Source organism: Doryrhamphus excisus, linkage group LG1 (genome assembly GCF_037039965.1).
Source record: "Doryrhamphus excisus strain RoL-2023G ecotype Guam linkage group LG1, RoL_Dexc_Guam_v1.1, whole genome shotgun sequence".
Classification (NCBI taxonomy): domain Eukaryota; kingdom Metazoa; phylum Chordata; class Actinopteri; order Syngnathiformes; family Syngnathidae; genus Doryrhamphus; species Doryrhamphus excisus.
The window spans coordinates 4,166,999-4,181,631 of record NC_136357.1 but is presented as its reverse complement, the minus strand read 5'-3'; the positions used below and the strand labels follow the sequence as shown (position 1 = coordinate 4,181,631).

General features: G+C 39.7%; 1 protein-coding gene across 2 annotated transcripts in view; it reads left to right on the top strand.

The window, feature by feature from the left end:
- itpr2 (inositol 1,4,5-trisphosphate receptor, type 2) overlaps positions 1-14,633 on the top strand; it is an 84,505-nt gene that overhangs the window by 59,343 nt on the left and 10,529 nt on the right. The window contains exons 42-55 of one of the 2 annotated variants that reach the window (XM_058074843.2): positions 28-228; positions 365-475; positions 627-722; positions 1,713-1,832; positions 3,671-3,805; positions 3,890-4,082; positions 4,247-4,372; positions 5,337-5,512; positions 5,576-5,740; positions 5,823-6,006; positions 9,865-9,942; positions 11,290-11,411; positions 11,497-11,662; positions 11,755-11,915. In XM_058074843.2, coding sequence (XP_057930826.2) covers positions 28-228; positions 365-475; positions 627-722; positions 1,713-1,832; positions 3,671-3,805; positions 3,890-4,082; positions 4,247-4,372; positions 5,337-5,512; positions 5,576-5,740; positions 5,823-6,006; positions 9,865-9,942; positions 11,290-11,411; positions 11,497-11,662; positions 11,755-11,915 — 2,034 coding nt within the window. The remainder of the gene's footprint in view (positions 1-27; positions 229-364; positions 476-626; positions 723-1,712; positions 1,833-3,670; positions 3,806-3,889; positions 4,083-4,246; positions 4,373-5,336; positions 5,513-5,575; positions 5,741-5,822; positions 6,007-9,864; positions 9,943-11,289; positions 11,412-11,496; positions 11,663-11,754; positions 11,916-14,633) is intronic. The other variant, XM_058074846.2, reaches the window with a different exon arrangement.

Genomic DNA, 14,633 nt, shown 5'->3' with positions numbered 1-14,633 from the left:
TTTTTTATATGTCTGCACTGTATTTAGAACTTTTTGCGCAATCAGAACAACAAGACAAACTACAATCTAGTTTGTGAGACTCTTCAGTTCCTGGACTGTATTTGTGGGAGCACCACCGGAGGTCTTGGACTACTTGGCCTTTATATAAACGAGAGCAATGTTGACCTGGTTCTCCAAACCTTGGAAACCATCACAGAGTACTGCCAGGGCCCCTGCCATGAAAACCAGGTAGATATTATCTTGGAGTTTGAAACCATTAAAAACCATTAAAAACCATTAAAAGTGTGTAGGACTTTTCCAGTGAAATGTCAACAATTTTACTAATGTGCTCCAATCCTCATGATGTATTTATTGACGTTTCTAGACATGTATAGCCAAACATGAGTCGAATGGCATTGACATCATTATAGCGCTGATAGTGAATCCCATCAACCCCCTGGGGAAGAACCACTTGGACCTGGTGCTGGACCTCAAGGTGAGGCCACACATACAATTGGGACAAAATGTTCACGCTAAAATGGGAGCTAATTTTTAAATCTTGATATCTCTGAACGAGCTCCCTCACATTTTCTCCAAAGTTCTGTAATATTCCTCATCCAAGTATTAATTATTGTCATGTTTCCTAGAACAATGCATCCAAGCTTTTATTGGCTATAATGGAGAGCCGCCATGACAGCGAGAATGCTGAGAAAATTCTCTTCAAGATGAGACCCACGGAGCTTGTGAGTGTGTTGTTGGGTGATATTTACCTACTTATACATTCCTGATCAAAATTTTAAGATCAGCTGAAAAATTGCATTTAGAATTAAGCATTAAGAATTTACATTTTTGATATTAAGGCGCTTGTGATAGAAGAGTTCCAGCTAAAATGAAAGGTTTACAAAACTGTGGTGGGGCCAACCATGTTGTTTGGTCTAGAGACAGTGCCACTGAGGGAAAAGACATGAAGCAGAACTGGTGGGAGGATGCTGAGGTTCTCATTGGGAGTGACCAGGATGGATAGGATCATGAACAAGTATATCAGAGGGACATTACATGTTAGAAGCCTTGGAGATGAAGTCAGAGAGGCCAGACTGAGATGGTTGGGACATGTCCAGAGGAGAGATAGTTAATATATTGGTAGAAGGATGCTGCGTTTAGAGTTGCCAGGTAGGCGATGGAGTGGAAACCAAAGAGGAGGTTTGTGGATGTAGTGAAGGAAGACATGAGGGTAGTTGGTATGCGGAAGACGGGGTTGGATGGAGGTGGTTGATTTGCTGTGGCGACCCCTGAAGGGAAAATCCCAAAGAGAAAGAAGAAGAAAAGCAACAGGAAGTGAGAATTAGAAAAACATTTTGAGTAAGCAATTTATTGCAAACAACCATTACACTCAAATCTTAAGTCTTAGGTCTTAGGTCTTAAGACCACACCTAAAATAGAATAGAATAAAGCAAAACAGTCATGAGGGATGCCCCTTGCAATGTAGCCACCTGCAGTTTGACGCCCCTGCACAATCTGAAACTCATATACCTGATAAAATGACATTGAATTTACATTTTTGCTTTAAAGGTTGTAGTCTTTTGATCAGCTGATGACCAGCCTATTTCAGGTTAATGGTTGTTGGCAATAAATTGCTTACTCCATTTTGAATCCCTTATTATTATTATTATCATCTTAAAAGCTTAAAAATGTAAATTTTTCCCCATTGTAAAATTTAACTGATTGTTTCTCAGGTGGACGTCATGAAGGAGGCCTATTCTCAGGCTCTGGAAAGCGAAGAGGACGGGGACGGTGCTCTAGACCACATCAAACCACTGGATGTTGGACATAACATCTACATCCTGGCCCACCAGGTAGTAGGACATCTTTGTCTCCATTGAGTTTTTCTTCAATGTTTAGCTTTTTGAGTGTGACAAGGAATATTTCTACATTTTTCAGCAGTTCCCAGACAGTGAAGAAATGTTTTTTGGTTATTTGAATGTTGTCTTTGTCTGTTGGCTGTTAGTTGGAGAAGGCAGGTTGAGTCTATTTTCCTGGTGACTTAGTTCACCTTAGTTCACCTAAACAATATAATATTCCTTGTGAATAGAGTACTGTATTTTCTGCACTATAAGTCACTCCCGAGTATAAGTCGCTCAAGGCCAAAAATGCATAATTAGGTAGAAAAAAAACATACATAAGTCGCATTTTTTGTAATTTATTTTACAAACTACTTGACCAAAACCGACATTACGTCCTTTTGGAAGGCAAGTTCTAACAATAAAAGAATAAAGAACAGTCTAAATAGGTGTAAGATATGCTAACACAATGGTTATTCAGCTACACAAAATATAAACATAAACAGAAAATGTGTCCAATGTTTATGTAACATAAACAGTTTTTTCATTTTTAAGTCGCTCTGGAGTATAAGTCGCAGGAACAGCCAACCTATGAAAAAAAGTGTGACTTATAGTAGGAACTAATCCATATGTTATGGTAATGGTAATGGTTTTATTTCATTTGAACATGCATCAGATTACAATTGAGTGCATCACATAATCAGTTCACAGTTCCACATGTCCAAAAGGAGTAGGAAGAAGCAAAGCTTATTAAATCCTACCCCTCCATCTGGTACTTTTACAATCAGTAACTGTTACATTTGTTCACTTCCTGCTTTCCTAATATAGTTTAATTCCTACCCCTCCATCTGGTACTTTTACAATCAGTAACTGTTACATTTGTTCACTTCCTGCCTTTTTAATATAATTTAAGTTTTTTTTTATTATTTTCTTAAATTTTATAATTTTTTTTATTTTTAATTTGTTCACTTCCTGCTTTCCTAATATAGTTAATTTTTTTTATTTTTGTCACATATTTTTGTATTCGACATTTGTACTGTTGTAACTTACATTTGTTCACTTCCTGCTTTCCTAATATATTTTTTTTTAAATAATTTTTTTTTTTTTTTTTCTCACGTACCGAAGTAGGAGGTGATATGACCATCCAATGACATAATGGGTACCATAGTAAGTGTCAATATAGTGATATATATATAGCACATCATGACTGGTTCAAGACTCTTCATCCTTGTATTTAGCAAACATCAACTGCTTGTATTGTTTCTTGAATTGGCTCATCGTTGTGCATTGTTTGAGGGTCTTACTCAATCCATTCCATAGTTTGATTCCACATACTGAAATGCTATGGCTTTTTAACATAGTCCTAGCATATAAGTGTTTCAAATGTAGTTCTTCCTTGGGATCATATTTCTCCTCTTTTGTCGAGAAGTATTGGATGTTATAACCTGTTTATTGTGAATGTTGATCTGAAATTAGTGGAGAAGAAAATATAAAATTATTATAAAATATTTATATATATTTATATATAAAAAAATATTATATATTTTTTAACTATATTAGGAAAGCAGGAAGTGAACAAATGTAACAGTTACTGATTGTAAAAGTACACAGTTCCACATGTCCAAAAGGAGTAGGAAGAAGCAAAGCTTATTAAATACTACTCCTCCATCTGGTACTTGAAGAAATGCTTAAGAAATAATCACTAGGTGAGAACAGGTATGGCTTGTCACTTCAGGAGGCCATTATAGTACCGAGTTGTGGATGATCAAATCATGGTCTTTTTCTGATATAATTATCAATTGGTCCCTGATGGACAACATATATCTGAAACAAATGTTTTTCTTGCATCCCAGCTGGCTCGACACAATAAGATCCTTCAACAGAGTCTGAGGCCGGGATCAGCATTAGGACCTGGATCAGGGTTGGATCCAGACAATGACAAAGACGATGCCCTTCACTACTACGCCAACCATACAGCTCAGATTGAGGTCAGTATTATTCCATTTTTTTTTTTTATTCTCCGAATCTACAAAAAAAAAAACCAAATCACAAAATTTGTTCGATTTCCTCAGATTGTGCGTCACGACCGCACTATGGAGCAAATTGTATTCCCGGTCCCAAACATCTGCGAGTACCTCACCCAGGAGTCCAAAGTACGTGTGTTCACCACCACTGAGAGAGATGACCAGGGCAGCAAGGTCAATGACTTCTTCCAGCAGTTTGATAACCTCTACAATGAGATGAGTTGGCAGAAGAAGATCCGAAGTGAGTCTTTCATTTCTACTGTAAATCACTCAATAATAGTTTTGTTAGAAGCTGAACGGTTATTTTTTGCCACTGTGGACATTTTTTTTTTATTATGGCTACAAAATAATACCACTTCCTTTTGCATATTCATGCAATTAATGCTTCCTGTTTTATCGGTGTAGAAAATAAGGCTCTTTTCTGGTTCTCACGCCACATCTCTCATTGGGGGAGTATCTCCTTCTACCTGGCCTGCCTGCTCAATGTCTGTGTGGCCGTATTCTACCCATTTGGTGATGATGGAGATGAAGGTGAGAAATATAATGAAGTAAATATTATTTCACATTTTATTTCCATTTCAATTAACAACTGGGCGGCACGGTGGTCGAGTGGTTAGCGCGCAGACCTCACAGCTAGGAGACCAGGGTTCAATTCCACCCTCGGCCATCTCTGTGTGGAGTTTGCATGTTCTCCCCCGTGCATGCGTGGGTTTTTCTCCGGTTTCCTCCCACATTCCAAAAACATGCTAGGTTAATTGTCGACTCCAAATTGTCCATAGGTATGAATGTGAGTGTGAATGGTTGTTTGTCTATATGTGCCCTGTGATTGGCTGGCGACCAATCCAGGGTGTAGAAGACAGTTGGCATAGGCTCCAGCACACCCCGCGACCCTTGTGAGGATAAACGGTAGAAAATTTAGAAAGCAACTGGGGCGGCACGGCGGTCTAGTGGTTAGCATGCAGACCTCACAGCTAGGAGACCAGGGTTCAATTGCACCCTCGGCCATCTCTGTGTGGAGTTTGCATGTTCTCCCCCGTGCATGCGTGGGTTTTTCTCCGGGTACTCCGGTTTCCTCCCACATTCCAAAAACATTCTGGCGACTCCAAATTGTCCATAGGTATGAATGTGAGTGTGAATGGTTGTTTGTCTATATGTGCCCTGTGATTGGCTGGCGACCAGTCCAGGGTGTGGTAGACAGCTGGGTTAGGCTCCAGCACCCAACGCGACCCTGTGAGGAAAAAGCGGCGGGCCGGATTCAAACGCTTGGTGGCCCCCGGGCCGTAGTTTGCCCACCCTTGTTGTAGCGTATACTATGGCACAGTCTCACTGATGCAGATATGAGCTCATATTTCATTTTTTATACATATGTATGTATATGTATTGAGCATTCTAAGTCTAATATTGTATTTTTGTACTTTATACTTTATTTGTTTATGTTTCTGCAAAGAATAACTGACTGATGGAGTGTTATTTCATTGTTTATTTCTCCATCCAGGCACCTTATCACCATTATGCTCTATATTGCTGTGGGTAGCATTTTGGGTTTCCATCACTTTACTACCAGTACTACCCAAACCATGGGGCATCCTCTTCTTACTGGTGTCCCTCATTCTGCGTGCCATTTACACCCTCGGCCTCGGTCCCGCTTTGTTGCTGCTGGGTACCTTCAACGTAAGTGGTTGGTTCCCGATGTACTCTTATTTCCTCTAAACGTGTTTTTCTATTCTCTTCCAGTTGTTCAACAAGTTAATTTTTTTGGTGAGTTTTGTCGGAAACCAGGGCACGTTCACCCGTGGCTACAAAGCAGTTGTGATGGACATGCTGTTCATCTACCATCTCGGCTATGCAATCATCTGTGTTCTGGGCCTCTTCGTGCATGAGTTCTTCTACAGCTTCCTCGTAAGACTTTTTTTTGATCAATGCTGTTTTTATTTCAACTTGAATAAATAATAAACATAGCAACGATATTGTCCCCATACAGCTCTTCGACTTGGTAATCAGAGAGGAAACGTTGCTTAATGTGATTAAGAGCGTGACGAGGAACGGACGATCTATTATTCTGACCGCTGTTCTGGCCATCTTTCTGGTTTACTTCTTCTCCATCATTGGGTTCCTTTTTCTCAAAGATGACTTCCGCATGGAGGTGGACCGCCTCCCTGCACCAGGTCAGAATTCCATCACTCGACACTTAACTTATAAGTACTACTACCACACGATGGCAGTGTTACTTGAAGTAAAATATAGGATGTAAATGTTTTGATGTATATAAAGTTTTCATGACTGATTTTCACTTTTCAAACAACGGCCTCCCTCTTTTCTGTCAGGATATCCGACTCTGTAGATCAGGGGTCTCAAACTCACGGCCCGCGGGACGCTAAGTTTGAGGCCCCCGCCTTGATATGAAAGTTTAATTTGTTTAATGAATGAATGAATGTTTAATTTGTTTTTTGATTTGCTTATTTATTTTTCCATCTTATTTTGTGTCGAAAAATTAACATTTATCATTTATTTCATAATTTAATAATAAATAAAAATTCATTTGTTAATTTCTTTCATTTGTTTTTTGATTTGCTTATTTATTTTTCCATCTAATTTTGTGTCGAAAAATTAACATTTATCATTTATTTAATAATTTAATAATAAATAAAAATTCATTTAATTTCTTTCATTTGTTTTTTGATTTGCTTATTTATTTTTCCATCTAATTTTGTGTCGAAAAATTAACATTAAACGTTTATTTAATAATTTAATAATAAATAGAAATTGATTTGTTCATTTGTTTCATTTGTTTTTTGATTTGCTTATTTATTTTTCCATCTTATTTTGTGTCAAAAAATTAACATTAAACGTTTATTTAATCATTTAATAATAAAGAACAATTAATTTGTTCATTTGTTTCATTTGTTTTTTGATTTGCTTATTTATTTTTCCATCTTATTTTGTGTCGAAAAATAAAAATTAACATTAAACGTTTATTCAATAATTTAATAATAAATAAAAATTAATTAGTTTCATTTGTTTTTTAATTTGCTTATTTATTTTTCCATCTTATTTTGTGTCGGAAAATAAAAATTAACATGAAACTTTATTTAATCATTTAATAATAAAGAAAAATTCATTTGTTAATTTGTTTCATTTGTTTTTTTTGATTTGGTTATTTAGTTTTCCATCTTATTTTGTGTCGAAAAATAAAAATTAACATTAAATGTTTATTTAATAATTTAATAATAAAGAACAATTAATTTGTTAATTTGTTTCATTCGTTTTTTGATTTGCTTATTTATTTTTCCATCTTATTTATTTATTTTATAAAAATAAAAATTAACATTAAACATTTATTTAATAATTTAATAATAAATAAAAATGAATTTATCATAATTTATAATAATTTATAATAATTGAATGTTTATTATGTTTTATTTATGCTTTGAATGAGAACCAAAAGCACTGAAAAAGTAGAGGGTATAGCAGAAGCAGAAGTATTGAAGTTTTTTATTTATTTATTTTTTCTGTTTTTAATATATATATATATATTTTTTTAATTATTATTTATTATTATTATTTTTTATTTTTTATAAAAAAAATTAATTATTTTTTTTATTTTTTACCTGATGCGGCCCCCGGGTAAATTGAGTTTGAGACCCCTGCTGTAGATACTGTGCAACCTTACACCGCGTGAGTTTCCTGGAGAAAAATATGAAATGAGCTCTATGGACTCATAATAGCTTGTAAATAATTTATACATATATTAAATCAAATAAGTATTTTCCGTATTTTTTTTCGAACAATAGTGGCCAGTAAATAACCGTTTGTACAAAAGTACCGTACGTACGCAAACGTGTTGTGAAAACGCTGCAGAGTGTGGGTGTGTTAATGAGCTGTGGCTCGGAGCGTCGCGCGGTCAGGAGATACAGCCAGCAAGCACATGTGCACCTGTTGCATAACCTGGTGGCCGTGCCATCCTGTGTACTGCTCAACAGACCACACACACACACACACACACACACACACACACACACACGGCTTATGTAACCAGCGGCGCTCACAGCTCTCTGGCGGTTGGCTCAGGGGGGGGGGAAGCTGAGGTGCAAAGCTTCATCAAGCCCAAGGGGTGGAACGGTATCCATACAGCTATTTCCTAACAGCTCCGACCCCACGGACCCCACCACAACCTCCTCGGTGACCTCCATCTTTTGTCCGCTAACTAAGACCACTTCCTCAAATCCAGCCCCCCCTCCCCTGATGCTGCTCAGACGTTTGCTGCTGTGCAATTGATTTGTTCAGGCTTTTTTCAAGCAACACTTCCACACCCACCCACCCACCCAGCAGCTGCTGGCTCGGTTTACATAATAATCATATTCTTCTTGCCAATTACCAGCACTGATTAGAATTAGAAAACATAATGTTAAAGACAAAAAAAATATTTTTTTTCTGTTTTATGACCAGGTTTATGGGACCTATAGAGGCGGTTCATTGGGATGGGGGGGTAAAACATTTCAATATGGCCGCATGCCCGTTGGCAGATTTTTCATTCATTCATTCATTCATTTTCTGGGAGCCTATCCCAGCTGTCTTCGAGCGAGAGGCGGTGGCCAGCCAATCACAGGGCACATATAGACAAACAACCATTCACACTCACATTCATACCTATGGACAATTTGGAGTCGCTAATTAACCTAGCATGTTTTTGGAATGTGGGAGGAAAACCGGAGTACCCGGAGAAAACCCACGCATGCACGGGGAGAACATGCAAACTCCACACAGAGATGTCCGAGGGTGGAATTGAACCCATGTCTCCTAGCTGTGAGGTCTGCGTGCTAACCACTAGACCACCGTGCCACCCGGCAGATTTTTCCTTCTTCTTTATTTCGAACATGAAAATCATCCAAAACACAACAAACCAACCATAAATCAACATAAATAAAAATACCTATGTACATATAAACATAAACATGTTCGAAAGGGAATTCGAAGAAGTCAAGACTTATCTAGTCCCACCCCCCCCCAACCACCTAGATTCCAGCCTTATCCCAATCAACAATTTTACCCACTTTGAAGGTTATTTTGCCAGTACTCCATACAAGATCAATGTCATTCACAATTATTATTATTAGTATTATTATTATTGTAATGGTGTCTTAGGCTGGCCCCAATAAAAGGCCAATCTGAAGTGTAGTGAGGAAGCAAAACCGTTTATAGTGTTTATATGACATTGTTGTAATGTAAACAGGGGCTGCACGGCACACTAGTGGTTAGCACGCAGACCTCACAGCTAGGAGACCAGGGTTCAATTCCACCCTGGGCCATCTCTGTGTGGAGTTTGCATGTTCTCCTCGTGCATGCGTGGGTTTTCTCCGGGTACTCCGGTTTAAATCCCATATTCCAAGACACATTTTCCGACGCTAGTGGGAATGGTAGTTAGCTAGTTAGCTAGCTAGTGGTAGACAGTGATCATACTACGGAAAAACATAAGTTAAAGTTATAATTGTTCAATGTTTGCATGTCGGGGTTGGGCGATACTTTATAGTATATATATTTAATAAGAAAATTACATATACCAGGCTGCACGGTGAATGAGTGGTTAGCGCGCAGGCCTCACAGCTAGGAGTTCAAACAATTTCTCCCCGTGCATGCGTGGGTTTTCTCCGGGTACTCCGGTTTCCTCCCACATTCCAAAAACATGCTAGGTTAATTAGCGACTCCAAATTGTCCATAGGTATGAATGTGAGTGTGAATGGTTGTTTGTCTATATGTGCCTTGTGATTGGCTGGCGACCAGTCCGGGGTGTAGATGAAAGCTGGGATAGGCTCCAGCACCCTCATGAGGATAAGCGTTAGAAAATGAATGAAATATATGACCAGTCTATACTGCTAGTGCATTAATATGAGGTATTATAGAAGTACTTCACTTGGAAAAAGTACATGAAGAGAAACCATTCGCGGACATTGATCCATTACACCACTTTACCACTGTGCTTCCCAGTCAAAACAGCTCATCATGTAATTATTTGTTGTCTTTTTTAGGTTTATTTGGTAAGACAAAGGTGCAGGAATCATGTATGGCAGACAGCTGCTCTGTTTCCTCACACAAAACCGTTGCGGGTAAGTTTCCCACATTAATTATCATTTACAAATATGCAATATAGCCATTATGTCAATAGTATATATGGACCCAAATATTCCAATTGCGTTTGGTTTATTTGCTCAAACGGAAAGAATTGAACAGGGATGGAATATTCCTTTTAACCAATCCGATTGAGGTATCTTGTACCCGCTCAATCGGAAAGTTGTCAGACTGCGTTCTTCTTTGTGGTGTTTTTCTTCTTCTGTTGTTTATTGGCGGTTGGCAAGCAGCTTTCGTGTGCATTAGCGCCATCTGTGGAACAGAATCTAAACCCTTCTATACTTTTACTTACTATTCACAAGTGCATTTTTATTAAAAAAGAAAATATATATCTATATAAAACATGTCCTGAGTTTAATTATAAAATATTAGCAAGATTTAATTTGATCTTTTACTGTTTAAATTTATCTTATTTTTTTATTTTATTTATTAACTTATCTTATTTATCTTCATTCATTCATTCATTTTCTATCGCTTTTTCCTCGCGAGGGTCGCAAGGGGGTGCTGGAGCCTATCCCAGCTGTCATCTACACCCTGGACTGGTCGCCAGCCAATCACAGGGCACATATAGACAAACAACCATTCACACTCACATTCATACCTATGGACAATTTGGAGTCGCTAATTAACCTAGCATGTTTTTGGAATGTGGGAGGAAGCCGGAGTACCCGGAGAAAACCCACGGGGAGAACACGCAAACTCCACACAGAGATGGACGAGGGTGGAATCGAACCCTGGTCTCCACTCGACCACCGTGCCGCCCTTATTTATCTTATTCAAACTAAATTTCAAGACCGGATAGACGAAAAACTGTCAATACGGAGTTATTCCAACAAGTGAAAGAAAAACTCAAGGAAGTCGGTATCATGTGATGTTGATGTTTTACTGGGCATGCCCTATTGACTATTCTGGTTGATTTTCACTGCGCATGTAGACAAGAGATTGGAATATTCCTTTCCATGGATACCATTGTTTCCCGAAAAGGTCATTCGGAAAGAGGAAAAACTGGTCATGTAAAAACATGGCTACTGTCGAGTGTCTGTGGTGTAAAGACTGGCAGAGCAATGTAATATTGGTTCGTGTGGCAACACCTGCCTTGTTCCTCAGATAGACTTTTTGATGCACGTGTGAGGTTGTGGTGACATTTTGTAACATTTTTGGTTAGTGGTGTGCCACAAGATTTTTCCAATGTAAAAAAAAATCACTGTGTTACAGTATATCAATGACGCCATTACTAGCTAGCTGCTATTTACTATTTACAACATTGAGACTTTTCTGTTTTGGTGCACTGCTTATATATATTGTGTGTGTATGTGTGTTTACAGATGACAACGAGGGAATCGAAAGGGTGTGCGACACTCTGCTCATGTGTATTATCACAGTGTTAAACCAAGGATTACGAAATGGCGGCGGTGTCGGAGATATTCTTCGAAGACCCTCCAAAGAGGTCAGAAAACCATTAAATAACTTTTATAAAATATCATTTATTTTCCATAGCTAATTTGCAATTTTTGTTATTACGGACCATCAAGGAGCCGCTGTTTGCAGCCCGCGTCGTTTACGACCTGCTCTTCTTCTTTGTCGTCATCATTATTGTCCTCAACCTCATTTTCGGCGTCATCATCGACACTTTTGCAGATTTAAGAAGCGAGAAACAAAGAAAGGAGGAGATACTTAAAACGACGTGTTTTATTTGTGGTGTGTATAACTCTTGTGGTCCAAAAAAATAATAATAATAATATAATATAGTTAAATAAAGTGTTTGAATAATATCTTTTATCATTTTTCAGGTTTAGAAAGAGATAAATTTGACAACAAGACAGTGTCCTTTGAAGAGCACATCAAGTCTGAGCACAATATGTGGCATTATCTTTACTTCCTGGTTCTGGTGAGAGTGAAAGATCCTACTGAATACACCGGCCCAGAAAGCTATGTCGCCCAGATGATCGAGGTCAGTATACCGTAAGCTTTCCCACTTAAAGCATACAATATTCCTGGGAAATCTTGTGCAAGGGATGTGACATCAGGAACTCGCAATAATTCACTTGGTCTGGTCTCTGGTCTTGACTCGGGATGTGTTTCTTTTCTCCACCTTCATTAGTGGGATGACTTGCATGATACGCTTCTTCGGCAATTAAACATGGCTGCATAGAGTTAGCACGGTGTCTGCGCTGAGGTAGTATTTACTCTGCTGAGATCCTTGCCCTCTGGGTTAGAATGTGGTTAAATAGCAATTAAAGTCAGTCTAGCTCTATTATCATTAGCGCTCCAAATTGCTGCACTGACACCTAGACCAGAACGTGAGGGATGCAGTAGCAGCGAAAGGTGTCGCTATTGGTTTAATGCAGGGGTCTCAATCACGCGGCCCGAGGCCCAAATGTGGCCCGCAGGACACAAGTTTGTTTGTCTATATGTGCCCTGTGATTGGCTGGCGACCAGTCCAGGGTGTACCCCGCCTCTCGTCTGAAGACAGCTGGGATAGGCTCCAGCATCTATCCACCCTTGTGAGGATAATCGGTAGAAAATGAATGAATGCATTATTATTATTATTGTACTTGTGTTTCTTAGCCTGGCCACAATAAAAGGTCAGTCTGAAGTGTAGTGAGAGAGCAAAACCAAAAGTGTTGCGTTTATAGTGTATATATGGCTTTGTTGTGATGTAAACAGGGTCTGCACGGCGGTCTAGTGGTTAGCACACAGACCTCACAGCTAGGAGACCCGAGTTCAATCCCACCCTGGGCCATCTCTGTGTGGAGTTTGCATGTTCTCCCCGTGCATGCGTGGGTTTTTCTCCGGGTACTCCGGTTTCCTCCCACATTCCAAGACACATGTTCCGACGCTAGTGGGAATGGTAGTTAGCTGGTTAGCTAGCTCGTGGTAGACAAAGATCATACTACCAGTGTGTCTTAGGCTGGCACCAATAAAAGGCCAGTCTGAAGTGTAGTGAAAGAGCAAAACCAAAAGTGTTGCGTTTATAGTGTATATATGGCTTTGTTGTAATGTAAACAGGGGCTGCACGACGGTCTAGTGGTTAGCACACAGACCTCACAGCTAGGAGACCCGAGTTCAATCCCACCCTGGCCCACCTCTGTGTGGAGTTTGCATGTTCTCCCCGTGCATGCGTGGGTTTTCTCCGGGTACTCCGGTTTCCTCCCACATTCCAAGACACATGTTCCGACGCTAGTGGGAATGGTAGTTAGCTGGTTAGCTAGCTAGTGGTAGACAAAGATCATACTACCAGTGTGTCTTAGGCTGGCACCAATAAAAGGCCAGTCTGAAGTGTAGTGAAAGAGCAAAACCAAAAGTGTTGCGTTTATAGTGTATATATGGCTTTGTTGTGACGTAAACAGGGGCTGCACGGTGGTCTAGTGGTTAGCACACAGACCTCACAGCTAGGAGACCCGAGTTCAATCCCACCCTGGCCCACCTCTGTGTGGAGTTTGCATGTTTTCCCCGTGCATGCGTGGGTTTTTCTCCGGGTACTCCGGTTTCCTCCCACATTCCAAGACACATGTTCCGACGCTAGTGGGAATGGTAGTTAGCTGGTTAGCTAGCTAGTGGTAGACAAAGATCATACTACCAGTGTGTCTTAGGCTGGCACCAATAAAAGGCCAGTCTGAAGTGTAGTGAGAGAGCAAAACCAAAAGTGTTGCGTTTATAGTGTATATATGGCTTTGTTGTAATGTAAACAGGGGCTGCACGGCGGTCTAGTGGTTAGCACACAGACCTCACAGAGGGGAGACCCGAGTTCAATCCCACCCTGGCCCACCTCTGTGTGGAGTTTGCATGTTTTCCCCGTGCATGCGTGGGTTTTTCTCCGGGTACTCCGGTTTCCTCCCACATTACAATGCAGGGGTCTCAAACACGTGGCCCGCGGGCCAAATGTGGCCCGCAGGACACTAGCTTGAGGCCCCCCGCCTTGATATGAAAGTTTAATGTTAGTGCGGCCGGCGCAAGTTTGATATGGATGCTGTATGGCAGGGGTCCCCAAACTACGGCCCGCGGGCCGGATCCGGCCCACCTCCACCTTTGGTCCGGCCCCCTGAGCAACACCAGATAAATACCCCTCCCAGAAAAAAAATCCTTGACTCACCCCGTCAAATAGAGCGGAACAATGGCGAAAAGATTAGGTAAGAGAAAAATTGATTCGGAATGCAGGGTATTTAACCTGCAGTGGACAAACGATTATTTTTTTGTTCAATGCAAAGAAAAAGCGGTAAAACCTAGTATTATTTATTTTATTAATAGTGTTATTATTTATTTCCGACTTATTTTTCCCGTGAAGATCCCGGAAAGGGTTATTAATATTTGGTTTTGTGTGGCTTTCTGGAAAACAATAAATGTTTATGTTTAGACACCCATGCAATCGTTACATTTTGTGCTACAAACTGACCCCGGCCCCCCCATCAGAGCAGGGAAAAGTTATGTGGCCCTCACAGGAAAAAGTTTGGGGACCCCTGCTGTATGGTATCATGTACCCAGAAAAAAATTATTACGTTTGATTAATGTTCATGTTAAAGGTTAAATAACTGTTAATAGTTATCCTCCCTATCCGTGTGGAAGTGGCAAAAAATTTTTTTTACACCAAATCATATGAAAACTGGAGCGTAGGACTTTAACCAAAAAAGTGCGCCTTCCTCTCCAGTCAGAGTAATTTTTTTGAGGGTGA